General features: G+C 48.0%; 1 protein-coding gene across 10 annotated transcripts in view; it reads right to left on the bottom strand.

The window, feature by feature from the left end:
- Positions 1 to 15425, bottom strand: part of DIP2C (disco interacting protein 2 homolog C) — a 413035-nt gene that overhangs the window by 64867 nt on the left and 332743 nt on the right. For all 10 annotated transcript variants that reach the window (XM_053896045.1, XM_053896047.1, XM_053896044.1 and 7 more), the window contains 6 exons: positions 13944 to 14053; positions 12630 to 12710; positions 7150 to 7273; positions 6582 to 6703; positions 5405 to 5516; positions 5208 to 5317 (listed from right to left, as the gene is read on the bottom strand). In XM_053896045.1, the coding sequence (XP_053752020.1) occupies positions 5208 to 5317; positions 5405 to 5516; positions 6582 to 6703; positions 7150 to 7273; positions 12630 to 12710; positions 13944 to 14053 (659 nt within the window). The remainder of the gene's footprint in view (positions 1 to 5207; positions 5318 to 5404; positions 5517 to 6581; positions 6704 to 7149; positions 7274 to 12629; positions 12711 to 13943; positions 14054 to 15425) is intronic.

Below are 15425 nucleotides of genomic sequence, written 5' to 3'. Positions count from 1 at the left end.
AATCAATGGTAATTAATTTTGGAAAAAGTAAGATATTCCCATTTAAAAAAAAAAAAACAGTTGTGGGAGCTCATCACATTTAAGTACTCATTAATGTACTCAATTACACTCAGACCTGCCATGAAAGAAAGGCTCAAGGGACTCCTGCAGACTGAAATAATAAGATATTAGACATATCTCAAAGTCATGTGAATAAATTTAGATCTCAGCAAAAGTAAATACAATTCAATTATAAATACTAGCATAATTGTAGCAATACTTTGTAACTCCACTTTTCATTTTTTACATGATTTAAGACACTAATATGGTAAAAAAAAATAATCATTAGCTGAAAAAATGATTGTTATTGTAACTTTGGGTTTAAATTCCACTTTTCTCCCTATATAACTTGAGACTTAAGAAATGCATTTAAAAGACTTGCTACTACATATTTTGGGCCATGCAGTATATAAAGATATAACTTTGTGACATCAGCAACTGAGAAAGGCGGGCACGGAGCAGTTTTGTGTGTTCCTGAAATTAAGCGAGTATAATCCAAACTGGAATACTGCAACTGTAGGGTGTTCAACTCAACCCCCACTGTCACCTGAGTGACACAAGCTGTAGAATATATACAAAAAGAATTCAAATGTTTCGCTACAAAAAAAATCAACTAAGCACAAAACAAGACAGTAATGCAGGAAATGAGTAACAGAAAAGTTATTTTTTAACTTCTTTTTAATGTTTATTTATTTTTGAGAGAGAGACAGAGAGAGAGAGAGAGTGTGTGTGAGAGTGAGTGCGAGCTGGCAAGGGGCAGAGAGAGAGGACACAGAATCCAAAACAGGCTCCAGGCTCTGAGCTGTCAGCACAGAGCCCGAGGTGGGGCTTGAACCCACAAACCATGAGATCATGACCTGAGCCAAAGTCAGCCGCTTAACTGATTGAGCCAACCCAGGTGCCCTGCAAAAGCAGTTTGACTGCAGAAATTTACATGAAAACTTAGGCTAAAAAACAAAACAGATCTCACATCAACAACTTAAGGAATGACAGAAAGAACAGACTAAACCCCAAGTCAGAAAAAGGAAGTAATAAAGATTAGAGCATAAATAAACAGAGGGTAGAGGAAGAGCTGACTTAATGAAAGCAAAAGATGGTTCCTCAAAAAGATCGACAAAACAGACAAACCTCTAGTTAGATGGACTAAGAAAAAAGGAAGGAAAATTCAAAATACTAAAATCAGAAATGAAAGTGAGGACATTATGGATTCTACAGAAACAAAAATAATTAGAAGAAAGTACTATGAACAGTCGTACACCAACAAACTGCACAACCTATATGAAATGAAGAAATTCCGTTTCATGGAAATTGAAACACAAATTATCAAGAAGAAAGACAAAACTGGGGTGCCTGGGTAGCTCACAGTCGGTTAAGCGTCAGACTTTGGCTCAGGTCATGATCTCAGGTTTGTGGTTTCAAGCCCCACACTGGGCTCTGCGCTGATGGCTCAGAGCCTGGAGCCTGCTTCAGATTCTGTGTCTCCCTCTCTCTCTGCCCCTCTCCTGCTCGTGCTGTCTCTCTCAAAAATAAATAAAGTTTAAAAAAATTAAAAAAAAAGGAACACAAAGCCTACCAAGACTAAATCATAAAGCATAAAAAATCTGAATAGACCAAAAGCAGTAAAGCAAGATCAAATCAGTAAAGAAGATTTTCCAGCAAAGAAAAGCCCTGCTAAAATCTACCAAACATTTAAAGATGAACTAATACTGGTCCTTCTCAAACGTTTCCAAAAAATTAAAGAGAAAGGAACACTATTTTTTTAAGTTTACTTACTTATTTTTAAGATAGAGACAATGTGCACACAAACAAGGGAGGAAAAGAAAGAGGGGCTGATGTGGGGCTCGAACCCATGAACCATGAGATCATGACCTGAGCCGAAGTCCGACGCTTATCCGATAGAGCTGCCCAGGTGCCCCCGAGAAGGGAACACTTCTTAACTCATTCTATGAGATCAGTAAAACTCTGATACCAAAGCCAGACAAAACACTATAAAAACAGAAAACTACAGACCAGTATCTCTGTGGAACACTGATGCCAAAATCCTCAACAAAGCACTTACCCAATTCGGTAGCACATTAAAAAGCTTATACATCAGTGGGATTTACTTCTGTAAGGGATTGTAGGCTCTACAAATGAAAACTCAATCAATGGGGGCACCTCACTGACTCAGAGGAGCATGTGACTCTTGATTTTGGGGCCATAAAGTTAAATCCCACAGTGGGTATAGAGATTACTTAAAAATAAAATCTTAAAAAAAATCAATGTAATATATCATATTCAAAGAACGAGGGGGAAAAAACACATGATATCTCAATTGATGCAAAAAAAATCTGACAAAATTCAACATCTTTTTATGGTAAAAACACTCAATAAACTAGGAGTAGAAAAAAAGGGCTTCAACAGAATAAAAGCCATATATAAAGAACACAGTAAACATCATACTCAGCCATGAAAGACTCAACACTTTACCTCTATGATCAGCAATAAGGCAAGGATGCCTGTTTTCACTCTTTCTATGCATAGTACTAGAAGTTCTAGCCCAAGCCATTAGGTAAGAAAAATAAATAAAAGGCATTCAGATTAGAAAGGCAGAAATAAAATGATCTCTTCATGGATTAAATGAACTTGTATGTAGAAAACACTAAATATCGTACACAAAAAATTGTTAAAAATTGTAAATTCACTAAAGTAGCAAGATAAAAAGTCAACATGCAGAAATCATTTGCATTTCTATACATTAAGTGAAAAATCTGAAGAGGAAATTAAAACAATCCCATTTACGATAGCATCAAAGAATAAAATGTTGAGGAATTAGCCAAGGAGGTGAAAGACTTGTACAATTAAGAGTATAAAATATTGCTAAAAAATAAAGACACACGTAAATGGAAACACACACCATATTCACAGATGTCAATACTACCCAAAACAAAACAGACTCAGTGCAATCTTTATTAAAATCTCAATGACTTTTTTGTGTAAGTAGAAAATGCATAGAATTCATACAGAATCTCAAAGAAATCTGAATGGCCAAAACAATCTTGAAAATAAACACAGAGGACTCCCCCATCCTGATTTAAAAACTTAATACAAATACACAGTAGTCAAAGTAGTGCAGTACTGACATAAAAACAGACATACAGATCAACAGAACAGAGAGCCTAGAAATAAACCCTTGCATATATTGGCCAACTGATTTTTGACCAGAGTGCCAAGACTATTCAGTTGGGGAAACAACAGTCTTTTCAACAAAGTGCTAAGAAAATTGCATCTCCAAATGCAAAAGAACAAGGTTGGACCCTTACCTCACACCACACAGAAAAGTTAGCTCAAATTGGATCAAAGACAGAAATGTAAGACCTAAGACAATAAAACTCTTGGAACAAAACAAAGGACAAAGGCTTCATGACACTGGATTTGGCAATGATTTCTTGGATGTGACCAAAGGCACAGGCCAAAAACGACACAGAATTGGACTGTATGAAAATTTAAAGATTTTGTGCATCAAAAGACACCATCCACAGAGTAAGAAGGCAATCCAAAGAAGAGGAGAAAATTAATATACAGAATATACCAAGAGCCTATAAAACTCAACAACAAAAAACCAAGCCATTTGATTCAAAGGACATGAATAGACATGTCTCCAAAGAAGACTTACAAACAGCCAATAACTGCGTGAAAAAAATGCTTAACATCACTAATCATTAGGAACAACAGTGGGCAACAGTATGGCAACTCCCTCCCAGGTTAAAGATGGAAACTACCGCCCGACCCCAAAATTCCACTTCTCCGTATATACCCAGAAGACCTGAAGAGATGTTCGTATGTCTGTGTTCACAGCAGCAATGCTTGCAAGAGCTAAAACTTGGAGACAACCCTAGTGTTCGTTGAGGGATCGACGGACAGGTTAAATGTGGTACACACACTCAACAGAATATTAACTCAGCCTCAGAAAGAAATTCTGATGCCCTCGGCAACATGAATGAACCTCCAGGACATTACGGTGAGTGCAATGAGCCAGTCACAAGAGGACAGTGCACATGACTCCACTTCTACGGGGTCCCCAGAGCCATCAAAATCACAGAGATGGGGGTGGGGGTGAGAGGGGATGGGGAGTTATTAATAGGTAGTGAGCTTTAGTTTTAGAAGATAAGATGAGTCATGGGGATGGATGGCAGGGAGGGACGGCTGCATGGCAGTGTAAGAATGTTCAACGCCACTGAACCACACACTTGGGTGTGTTATTGTGGTAAACTTATGTCATGTATGTACAACCACAATAAAAAAAAATTGGGAAAAGGGTAGAGAAAGAGAACTCAATGCAGTAAATAACACAAACTGAGTGGTCAGACCCCCAAAGGTGGGCAAAGGACTTCCTGAGGCTACTGAGGATGTACCAGTACCTTGGCAAGGACACTGCCAGAGCTGTGAGGGTCCTCATGAGGTGACGTGCATAGCAAATGAACCCATGAACAACACGGGTCTGTGTGCCCCAGCCCACTTACAGACTTTTTATAGTGCAGGACTGTAACCGTTTACGTTTTTCCTAATCGATTTTCTTTGGCTTACTACTTTACGTAAGAATGCAGTACATATTACGCTGCATACCACGTACTATGTGTACGTGATACACACACTTGCATGTAACACGCCTAACATCATATGATATGTCATATAACACACAAGATAGGTTTCAATCGACTGTTTAGGTCACTGGTAAGCTTTCCAGTCAACAGCAGGCTATCAGGAGGAGTCCCAAGTTACACGTGGATTTTCAAGCGTGCAGGGGGTTGGCGCTCCTAACCCCCCGAGTTGCTCAGGGGTCCACTCTAGTTCCGTGCCTTAATAGGAACACGGGTCACAGCATGAGCCGTCCTCCAGCACACAGTAACAGAACCCACAGTAAAAAAGCAAGAAATCCCAGTGCACACAGTTTCACAACAGAACACTGGGATTCGAAAGCCAGCAAGGAAGAAACACACGCAGTGTTTTATCAGGGGCTGGTGAGGCTGTGTTTACACACACACACACACACACACACAGATAGTTGGGACGTTCGGAAAGAGTCGGCTGACCTAGGTAACCGTGGAAGTGACCGTGCATCCTAAGGCCTCAGTGAAGCGCAAGCACACACCCCTCACGTGTGCCACCGTGCAGACCGTGTCACTAACCTTCACTCCAGCCAGCATCCCGGTTGTGGACACACTGAAGTCAAGATAAGCTAGCGTGTCTGGGTTGGAAGGTTTGTAGATCTGGGCAGGCCGTTTCTTTGGCAAATCGTCTGGAGCAAAACAAAGCCATTAGCATGTCTGAGCCAACGGCAAAGCAGACAAGCAGGTACAGGTGTCTGGCTGGTTTGAGGACTGACCTGTGTCCAGTATGGGGGGCCACGCCCTGACGTCTACGGCCGCAGCTGCCTCCCGGGACCGCAACAACTTACAGATCAGCTGTGTTGTCATCAAGCAGGCAGAGCGACTCACCTGAGGTGAGAGAACAAGTTGTGGAGGAAGGAGGTGAGCGGTTGCGCACGGCCAGCTGCTCACCACACACCCCGAGGCCAGCGGCTTTCACAGCGGGCCAGGCTGCCTCCCATGGAGCCAGCATGACGGCCAGGATGTGATCGCGGACCCAGAGTTCAGACACTGAGGCCCCTGGAAATTCCTGGAGCCGAGGAGTAGCCACGGTTATGAGCGTGCTCAGAAAGGAGTGTCCCAACCAACCACTCTGTCAGCTCTGATCTACAAAAACCGCCATGTGTCTCCACAGACACGGCCACGACTTTCTAAACAGAGAAGTGGCCTGGACAGTACTCCCACACACCCACAAAAAGAATTCGCGTGTGCTATCCCCAAACTAAATTGTCCCTCGTGGTTTCTCCTCCAAGGAGAAAACCTTTTTCTAATCCTCTTCAGCTTCCCCAAGCATAAGAAAAGTTAAAATAAATCTGCGCTTTCAAAAAGGAATGGGACACTTCTAAATCTTCAGCAGAGAACTTCAGAAAAATATATGACTTCTTCATCAGTTTGGTGCAAAAAACTCCCACTGTCTTTACAGACACCCGTGAGAGGGGTCACTTTCTTGAGGGCCCTGCGACTCTAATGCATGAGGGAAGCCACCCCAGCCCCTAATGCCACAAGTGAGTGAAATCATGAAATCCCATTTCCAGAACTAGATGGTAGAGGCCGCATCCTCCCCACCAGCCCCAGAGCTAGCCCTGCCTTGGCTCTGCCATCTGAAAGACCTACGCTTGGACCAGGGCACAGGTGGGAGGAAGGGCCCTACCCCGGGGGGAGCAGGAGGAGGACGAGCAGGAGAGCCCCGGGGTGGGGGGAGGAGGAGAACCCCGGGGGTGGGGGGGGGGTAGGAGTAGAGCCCCAGGGGAAAGGAGGAGGAGAGCCCTAGGGAAGAGGAGAAGAGCCCCGGTGCGGGGAGCAGGAGAACCCCAGGGGGAAGGAGGAGAGCCCAGGGAGTGGGTGGAGGAGGAGGAAAAGAACCCCAGTGGGGCGGGGAGTCAGGGGAGCCCCAGTGCTTCCAGGTGTGGTTACCTCCACGATCATCTTCACGGTGGGCAGCGTGGTGGCGATGTTCTGCGGGTGCGGGGGGCGGACGGTTATGGGCACGCAGCCCGCATACAGGCAGCCGTAAAAAGCTGCAATCAGGTCTATTCCTAGACAGGAGGAATGCATAAGTGCTCAGGTGACAGCCCCCCGTACAGAGGTGTCAGCCTGGGGCTGCGACAGGAACGGACTCTTGTCTGTGCTGTCAATTCCTGCCGCCTGTCCTTTCGGCATGAGATGCCCAAGCGGCCCAGGTGGCTGATTTCTGTCATTTCTCTAAGGAATTACTCACACCTCTATCGTCACCAGTTTACTGAAGGATTTAATTATTGTTGCTTAAATGAACTAGCTCAGACATCGAACAAAACAAATTTGGACACAAATGTCTTTGCGAACTTTCGCCCCATGTATGACCTCAGGAGGCACCCAGCATGCAGCACCGCCCTGCAAGAGGCCGCAACTAGACCTAGGGAGCCACACAGAGCACAATGCCGGCTGTCAGCTAGGGCGTGGGCGACAAGGTACCCCGCACGCGGCTGGGGAACTGCCTTCTCACCTGGTGGGTAGACGAGAGCCACGTGGTCCCCGTCCTGCAGGTGCCCTCTCTCCAGTAGCATCACGGCGATCTTCTCGGCACGCTTATGCAGCTGCACACATGTCAGTGAGCTTGCTATGGCACCCTGAGGGTTGCAAGAATGAGCAGGTGGGATTTTTTTAACGTAACGGCTTTACTGAGATGTACTGCAGGTACCAGCCAGGCACCTTATTTCAAATGCACACTTCAACGGGCACTAGTGTGTCCCCAGAACTGTGCGGCCATCCACGATCGGTTTTGGCACGCTTTGGTCATCCCCCAAAGACCCCTATCAGTGGTCCCTTCCCTCTCCTTCCCACTGGCCAAGAAGGGCAGCACCAAAGAGACATCTAGATGTACGTCTGTCAACAAAAGATGTTTTCAAGAATAATTCTTTAAGAATAGCTAAACGTACCAAAAAAAAAAAAAAAATTCAACCTGGTAATTCTGGGACTTTGGTACAATTGCCAAGGGCAGGAAGAGTCAGTGGTGACCCAGCAGGAAAAATAAAACAACTTGAACACGTTTTTAAGAAACACCACGTTAAAAGTCGAGGTCAAAAAAACAAATGAACAAAGCAACAAACCAAAAAACCAGTCAAGTGAAAAACGAACTCATCAAATTCATTTTATGTAGAACATCACACACATAGAAACAAGTGGAAAACACATTTGGATTAAAAAATACCTTAAAAGCACTGTTGTTGCAACTTCTTACTAATCTCCAATTATTTCAAAGTAAACAGTTGAGGAAAATAAATAAAATCTAAACCCTGCTCTTCATGATGAAACCCTATATTAAAGCAATTGACAGGGTGAAGGGCAGGCCGCCCTCTGTGTCTCGGGCCAGGAAGACTCCACGCCATGGAATTTGCGACGACACTGTTTGCTCCCACAGATAGAGGGAGCCAGCAGCAGCAGGAGGAACAGCAAGACACGGGTGATTTTCGGGGACTCTGCGGGTGCGGTAGGCGTCCTGGACCCAAAGGTCATGTGTGGAGAGAAAAGTCCAAAGGGAAGGGCAGTGAGCAGTGCTAGTGTAGAAGGGGGTCACACTGCGTGGACAGAAGTGACCAGGCCCTTGGGGTCCCTTAAAAACAGGCAGTGGTGGCCTAGCGACTGGAGGTGCTGGGAAAACACGTTAGAATTCCTGTCAAAATGGCCTGTTTGTTGGAAACACCTGCTCTGGGCGGGGGTGTGTGGGACCACCTTTTATGATCAGGATTACAAACATCGGTGCTTGATGCTTGCCAAAATCATCCTCAAGATAACTGGTTGTTGTGTGGAGGTCCAGGAAGCAACTCATTCCCCTTCATGACCTGACCCACAAGCAGCACTTGGGACTGCAAGGGCTCCTGCCCTTTCCCACCGGCTGGGACTGGTTTCTGTGGGGACAGGTCAGTGACGATTCTCTGAATCGAGCCTTCTCATCGCACATTTTCCTTGTCTTCCTTCCGAGGAAGGTTAAAAAATGAGAAAATGGAGGCACGCGTAAGGTGAGAGAGCCACGGCGGAACGTGGCAAAGCTGGGTAACCAGACAGACCCGGGAGGCTGAGGTGCAAGATGCGGCCCAATCGTGAGAGCTCGGTGCCCCCAAAACCAGGCACTCCCAAGCACCCACTCCTGGAGACCACACCTGTCCAAAGGAACTGAAATGAACACACTCACTGAGCCAAGTGTCCTCTGAACATTTCAAAGTGAGATGGTACAGCTGATGGGGAGGCCCAGGACCACCTTGATCCCCAGACTGGCGGTGGGGGGAGCCCATCCTGCCGGCCGAGACACTCACGCACCAGCTGTCCTGGAGGACAGCCAGCACTACCTTCCTGGCCGTCAGACAGGCACAGCCACGATGCCGGTGGGTGGCGGTGTGCCACGGTGGGCAGTGCCAGCACAGAGGGCTCATCTGTACGTTACCACTGAGCTCGGCCCTCCTTTCTGTCCCCACCCTCTGGCCGCTGGTACGGTCTGCTTGTCTTAAGTAGCAAATATTCCCGCTCTGGGCTGTTCAGATTCTGGAGCTGACCTCCTGAGCTTCGGAGATCCGATGCCAATCCCCTATCAATGATCAACTTTTCCATCACGAGACAAAACCTAAGAGATTGCCAGGTATCAGTGGTTCAGAACCATTAGCCTAAGCATATCTGAAAAGATGTTTTGGCCCTAGTCTGTGAAAATTCCCACTGACATACTTAAAAAAGGTGAAATTTAATTGGCATGCTGTCCTTCAGCCCTACTGATCTCTGAAACAGCTTTCACAACACCGTCTGCAGTTCTTTGGGTTTACGGCGGTGAACAGACAAGCCCCCGCCACAGGTGGTAACCATGGGCGGGGGGCGTCCAGTTCCAGAGTCAGCGATAGGGAGCCTGGAGATCCACACTGTCCTCAAGCCCCCAGAAGGTGCCACGCTGGGGCCAGGAGCGCTGGTTCCCAGGCAGTCCAGAGCCTCTCTCAACCCCCCCTCCCCTACATGCGGGGTTGAACATGTCCATACCCCACCTTTCACGAGCCCACAAGGGCACAGGCCACACCCAGCCCCAGATTCCCTGTGGGAGCTTCAGCACAACCCCCACCTCTGGGGAAATGGCCCCGGTGCTGGCTCTGCAGAACAGGATCGGTCACTGGCGAGCAGTCCAAGAAGTGGCAGCCCAGTAGCCCCGGTCAACGGCTGCCTGGCTACCCCATCCCCAGCCACAGGAAAGGGTGACGTTTCCAGAGAAAGAAAGTTCTAGTGAAACCACCTCACTGGAGAAATCAGGGCTGACTTTTCCAAAAATAAGTTTTGGGTGCAATCATGACAGAATCCAACCCCTGTTCTAAAGTCTGCAGATTTCAGTGTTAGGGACTGTGAATTTTGGCACCACTTTAAAGTCTTGTATTAGGTTAAATAACAAACGAAAAAAATACTAAGGAATTAAGAAAAAGCCAAATGTGATTTATATTTGAAAATTTGAAGGAACTGTCATAAACAAACAAACAAAAAGTTACAAAGAGTTGGCTGATGTTTGTTAAAAGGAGTAACAGATGGTATTTTGTATGGAAACAAGCTCCAAAATGTAAGTTTTCCATGATTTGCAATGAATTATGTCCCCATGTCCTACTATAAATCTGACATAACAGCTTGTGCGCTATCGACAGCTCTGGCCGTGGTGAAGAGCATACGAGTGGACACTGTTTGCAACAAGAGAGCTGCTCTCGCAGGTGCCAAATGGTTCACCGGCTTCTACGAGCCTTGTCAAGTCGCCAAATTCACAATCCACAGACTGTGCCACGCAGGATGGAGGCGAGCCTGAAAACGTGGTGAGCCACGTGCTGGGAAGACAATGGTGTGGATACACGGAGTTAAGTTAGACATCATCAGCATTTAACCTCACCGGTTTCCATCTTTTTAAAATACTGCTTTTAGAAAACGTGAAACGGCGTGTGTGGCTTGCACTATACTTCCACGGGATAGTGCGGCACCAGCAGGGCGACTGATGTGGAAATTACAAACCACCACCATAAACATGGTGATTACGACCTTCAGCCACGGCTGAGCGTTTGTTGTAAGTTCTACGTGGGGCCGGGGGTGGGGGGCAGGTCCGACCCTTAGACTGGCTCAGGAGACAGCTGCCTGCACGTCCAGAGCCATGTCCAAAGGAAAGCCACCAGTGAGCCACCTCTCTCTGTGCTGACCCAAAGTGGATTCACTCGTGGCTCTGATCTCCTCCCCACCCTGTCCACTTTTCTGTTTCTAACAAAGCCCTTTTTCGAGTGACTCATTTTCCCAAAAGATCCAGGGTCTACCTACAGCAGATGACCATGACCATGGGGTCAGGGATGGGAGCGCCATCACCCAGACCAGATCAGCTGACGAGGAGCCCAGTGTCCCGGTGTCACCCCAGTCGACCATCTGAGGGCTCTGCCCCCATGCTGCCACTCCTGTCATTCTATGTGGTTAGAACAGCTCTGTCTTCCTCCCCTGCGGGGGTGGGGCATCTGTGAACATGCCCGATCATCTCTGAGTCTGCGTGTGTGTTGCAGGGTGGTCTCCTCCTCCTTAGGCTGCCTATTTGAGCCTCCAAGGGGTCCGGGCAGATTCCCACCCCCACTGCAAACGGGAGAGACCATGGGGGCCACACTGGGGAGGGTCAAAAAGGTGACGCGGACCTGTCCCTTACTTTTGCGCAGCTTAGCGCTTACGGAGGACACACCATACCCAGCGTGTCGGCACCGCTGCAGCAGCCGGGGAAACTGTAGCTGAAGGGACCTGAGAGGTCCTTCCCAGGACAGGTGACAGTCATCACTCTGGAGGGCCACTGAGAGACCACGGAGGAGGAACAGTCCCCAGGACAAATGAATGTCACGCGTAGAGGGTGGAGAAAGTCAGCACAAAAGATTAAGGAGAAATCGGGATGGCAGCACAGAGCCGAAGACTGTCCGCTGGGCAACACTGTCAGGAAAGCTGAGGGAGGAGCCGATGGAGGAAAGAGAGGAGAAAAGCAGGGTGGACATGTTTCAGGGCCTCGGGTAACTGAACAGACCCTCAGGAGCCCAGGCACTATGCTTCCTACTGCAGCACACCTGGGAGTGCAGAAGAGTCAATCCAGGGAATGGGGTCCACTAGGCCCTAACAGAGGTCAGGGAAGCAGGAGCACTTTCTAAGACTCTTCCCGGGGGACAGTCTTGAACAGACACAAGAATAAATGACCCACCGGGTCAACTCAGCCCACATGGCAACTCAAGGTCATCAGAGCATCCGTGGTCATTTCCAGGAGCCACATCACATGGACGCTGGCCTGATAACTGGGTATCCAAATGAGAAACACAGTTACGTGATTGGCATTGCCTTTTACTGGTCTCTGATCTATTACTTTAAATGGCAAGAGGTACCTCTGCACATTAAGATTTTGGTATTTTGCAACTCTGAATAGCCATAATTTCTGACAACTGTATATACCCATACTTGTCAAGAGACCTATTTCTATTTCTCAGACTTTATTTCCACGGCAGAAAAATAAAAGTTAAGTATATTAAGGCTTTCACATCTAATTTTACTGTTAATACTACTTGCTAGTATATATAAGGTCTTATTCTTAAGTCCTCCTATGAAACAATACTGGAAGAGCTTGCTTTTCCAATGTGAGACGCCAACACAAACCTTAATTACACTTGGAAAATAGAAAAGACTTTCGTTCCCAAGGACTGAAGTCTATAATGAAAGCACAACTTCTTACTTACAGGAGAGCAGTTCACTAATAAAAGACAAAAACGTGCCACAGATCTGACCCATTCCCTGTATTTTGGGGGGGAAATAATGCAAAAAAGATACTGCTGAAACGATCCATAAAGATCTCAGTCAAAATAGCCACAAATAAATAACATGAAGGACATCACATAAGACTGAAGTCAAAGGGTTACGGCGGGAAGAAGACAAAGCCACAGGACAGCGACCGGGAAATTTGAGTTCAGCGTGCCTCACCCTACAGTTGAGCAGCGTGTACAGGACGTGGTCGGGGGTGGTCTGTGCCCTCCACTGCAGGACCTCCGACAGAAACAGGAACTGGAACAAAGCACAGCCGTTAGGCCCAGGCCATCCCGGCACCCTGCGTTCAGATTTAAACTCACACCTCTAGATCAGGCCAGCTTCGGTGCTTTCAGGTGACTTAAAGCATCGCTTTTCCGTGGAGGAAGGAGGGCCTCCCTGTCACAATCAGAAGAAGAATCCAGCACTTAGAGGGTTTTTCCCGCGTGGCCTGGATTTCCACGTCTGGCTGGGATTCGCAAGTCACAGGGGCCGGCGCCGCGCCTGTTCAGAGACGTCTCCCCACACCCTGCCGAAGGCTGGGAGGCGCGTTCCCGGAATGCAAGGGGCGGCCAGCACAGAAAATCCCTTCCGGCCTCCCAGAAGACGGTGATTTCTGGGGGCTGTGATGGCAAGATCAGACCCATGCTGCTTTTGAACTGGGCTCTCTCACACGTGTTGTTTCCAAATGGTCATTCCCTGAGGTCTCCCAACAGCACTGCAAATCACACAGATCACGTGTACTCTACCGAGTCAGTGTGGAGAGGGAAGGTCAGCCCCACCTCAGGTCTAATCAAGGAAACACCTGGGTAGATCCCTTAATCCGCTTTTTTAATAGAAATGTACCGTGAGGGCTGAACATGGTAACCAAGTGCTTTAAACAAACGTATTTCTATTTGTTACCAAACTGACGATATTTTGAACGGTTGACTTTGTCATGTTTCCTGGTAGCTCATACAGACAGGGGTCACCTTTTGGTGAATCATCAGAGTCCTCAAGTCTGCATGGCGATAATGGGGACTGCAGTACGCATGACAAAATGGGACATGTATGCTGCGTGCGGCCCCAGATTTCTCCTCTAGCCCCCGAGGTCACGTTAAGGACGCCAGTTTGCCAACCCGGGTTTCGCACTTCTGTTCTCTTGAATTCCGCCAGTTAAAGGGCCGAAGCCTTTTGCCGTGAGGCCGTCTGGGTGTCACGCCAGGGCTGGCAGGCTCATCAGGAACGAGCGCCCCAGGATGCCAGGACAGAGCGGGCCTCGGGCCTCAGCTCGCGCGCCCGTGGCTCCTCCCACCCCCTTGACCCTCTGCAGCGTCCCGCGACACGGCACCCCCACCACGCACGTCTCTGTGGTGAGACCGCACGGACGTGCGCGCGGGACCGAGAGGGCAGGACGCCCAAGTTCAGGGGCGGGCGCTGAGCCGGCCGGCGGTGTCGTCTGGAGCCGTGTGCGGGCACAGGGCTCGGAGAGGAACCCCGTCCGCCTCTCACCTTGCGGGCCTGATCGTTGTCCTCTATCTGGCCCAGGTCTCTGCCGCTGGCCTGCGCGATCCTCTTCCCAGACACCAGGTTCCCCACCATCACAGAGGCAGGGCCAATTTCTGGAAAGAATGTGAGGAAACAAGTCAACTTAAAACATGACCGCCCACCTCGGCAAAGAGCTGGCTCCGGGGAAACCCTCTGAAAGGCTGAGCTCTGAGAAAATCTTATCGGAACAGGGCTTCCAATGCGTCCCAACAATGAGAATGATGGCAGACACGAGCGAGTCTCGATTACAGGGTAAAACAACGTTTTCACCAGATCCCGGTGGCATCTCCCAAACCCGCTGCTGTTACTCTAATGCCAGTTGGTGGGATGCTGCGATCTATCCACTTGGATGATTGTGAGAAATAATGCTGAAGATGAGGCAGTAAACCATGACGTGTCTCACTGCTAAGCAGTCAGGACTCTGGGATCACCTGTGTGGTGTTCCCCAGTGTCCCTGCTTGTCACTGAGCGACCACTGACATAAACTATCGCACATTTTTTATAAATACCTTTATAATGCAGGGGGTAACGCCGCACGGGCACAGTCACCTATCTCACTGACGGAACAGCTCTGGGCTCTCGCCGGCCCCGCAGAGATACGGGAGACCAAGCCCAGAGGCTCCTGTCGGGCCAAAGTTCCTCTTACACCACCATCACAGACTCAATTACCAGCACTCCTTTTACTGTTTATGAAACATTTCACAAGAAAAAAAAAACAGATGCAATCTAGTCTGACAGCTTTCTCTTCTGTTTCAATGAAAGAAACAAGTTTCCTAAAAAACTGCAGAAACTCTTTCGCAATGTCTAGCTGCAGGAAATCCTGGGCACCCCCCAGGTTTCTCAAAACACAATCATTCACTTTGTTTTGATCACACACACGTATGCACGTCTACCAGGGAAGGGTCAGCTGTGAGTGTGTGTGACACAGATGGCGGCAAGGAGTCAGGCAGGGAGCTTAAAGAAGGGAGCGGAAATAACAAAGATGTCAGCCATGTGTGTTTAGTCCATGGTTTAATAAAATACAAGTTGAAGGTCACTACTGAATCCAATTCTTGTTTCACCTTTGCCAAAGGCCACCTTACAAGCTTCTGAATCAGGGCATATGTTGCCTTCTGTTATTGCACATGGAGAGCCGTGTGTCAGCAGGTAAGACAGGTTCAGGTTCAGGGGTAGAGGCCAGCAGCTGCCGGGATGATGACCCCCAGGCACCCTGGGAAGATGGGCAGGGCACGGGCTGCCGCCCCCAGGTGACATTCTTCTCTGCAGACACATGCCCATCCAGAGTTGGGCTGCCGTAAAGCATTCAACGTTTTGGGAGAAGGCAGGCACTTCCAGCAGGACTGAAATCGGGAAAACAGCCCATGACACAGATTTCTGGGCCCCTGCTCACTGGCTTCATCGAAGGCAATTTGTAGGCGCCGTGACGCTGTTTCTGTGGAATCACAG

The sequence above is a fragment of the Panthera pardus genome, unplaced genomic scaffold (assembly GCF_024362965.1).
Source record: "Panthera pardus isolate Hobbes unplaced genomic scaffold, ASM2436296v1 HiC_scaffold_6, whole genome shotgun sequence".
Classification (NCBI taxonomy): domain Eukaryota; kingdom Metazoa; phylum Chordata; class Mammalia; order Carnivora; family Felidae; genus Panthera; species Panthera pardus.
Note: the sequence above shows the minus strand (reverse complement) of the source record. Positions and strands in the feature narration are given on the sequence as shown.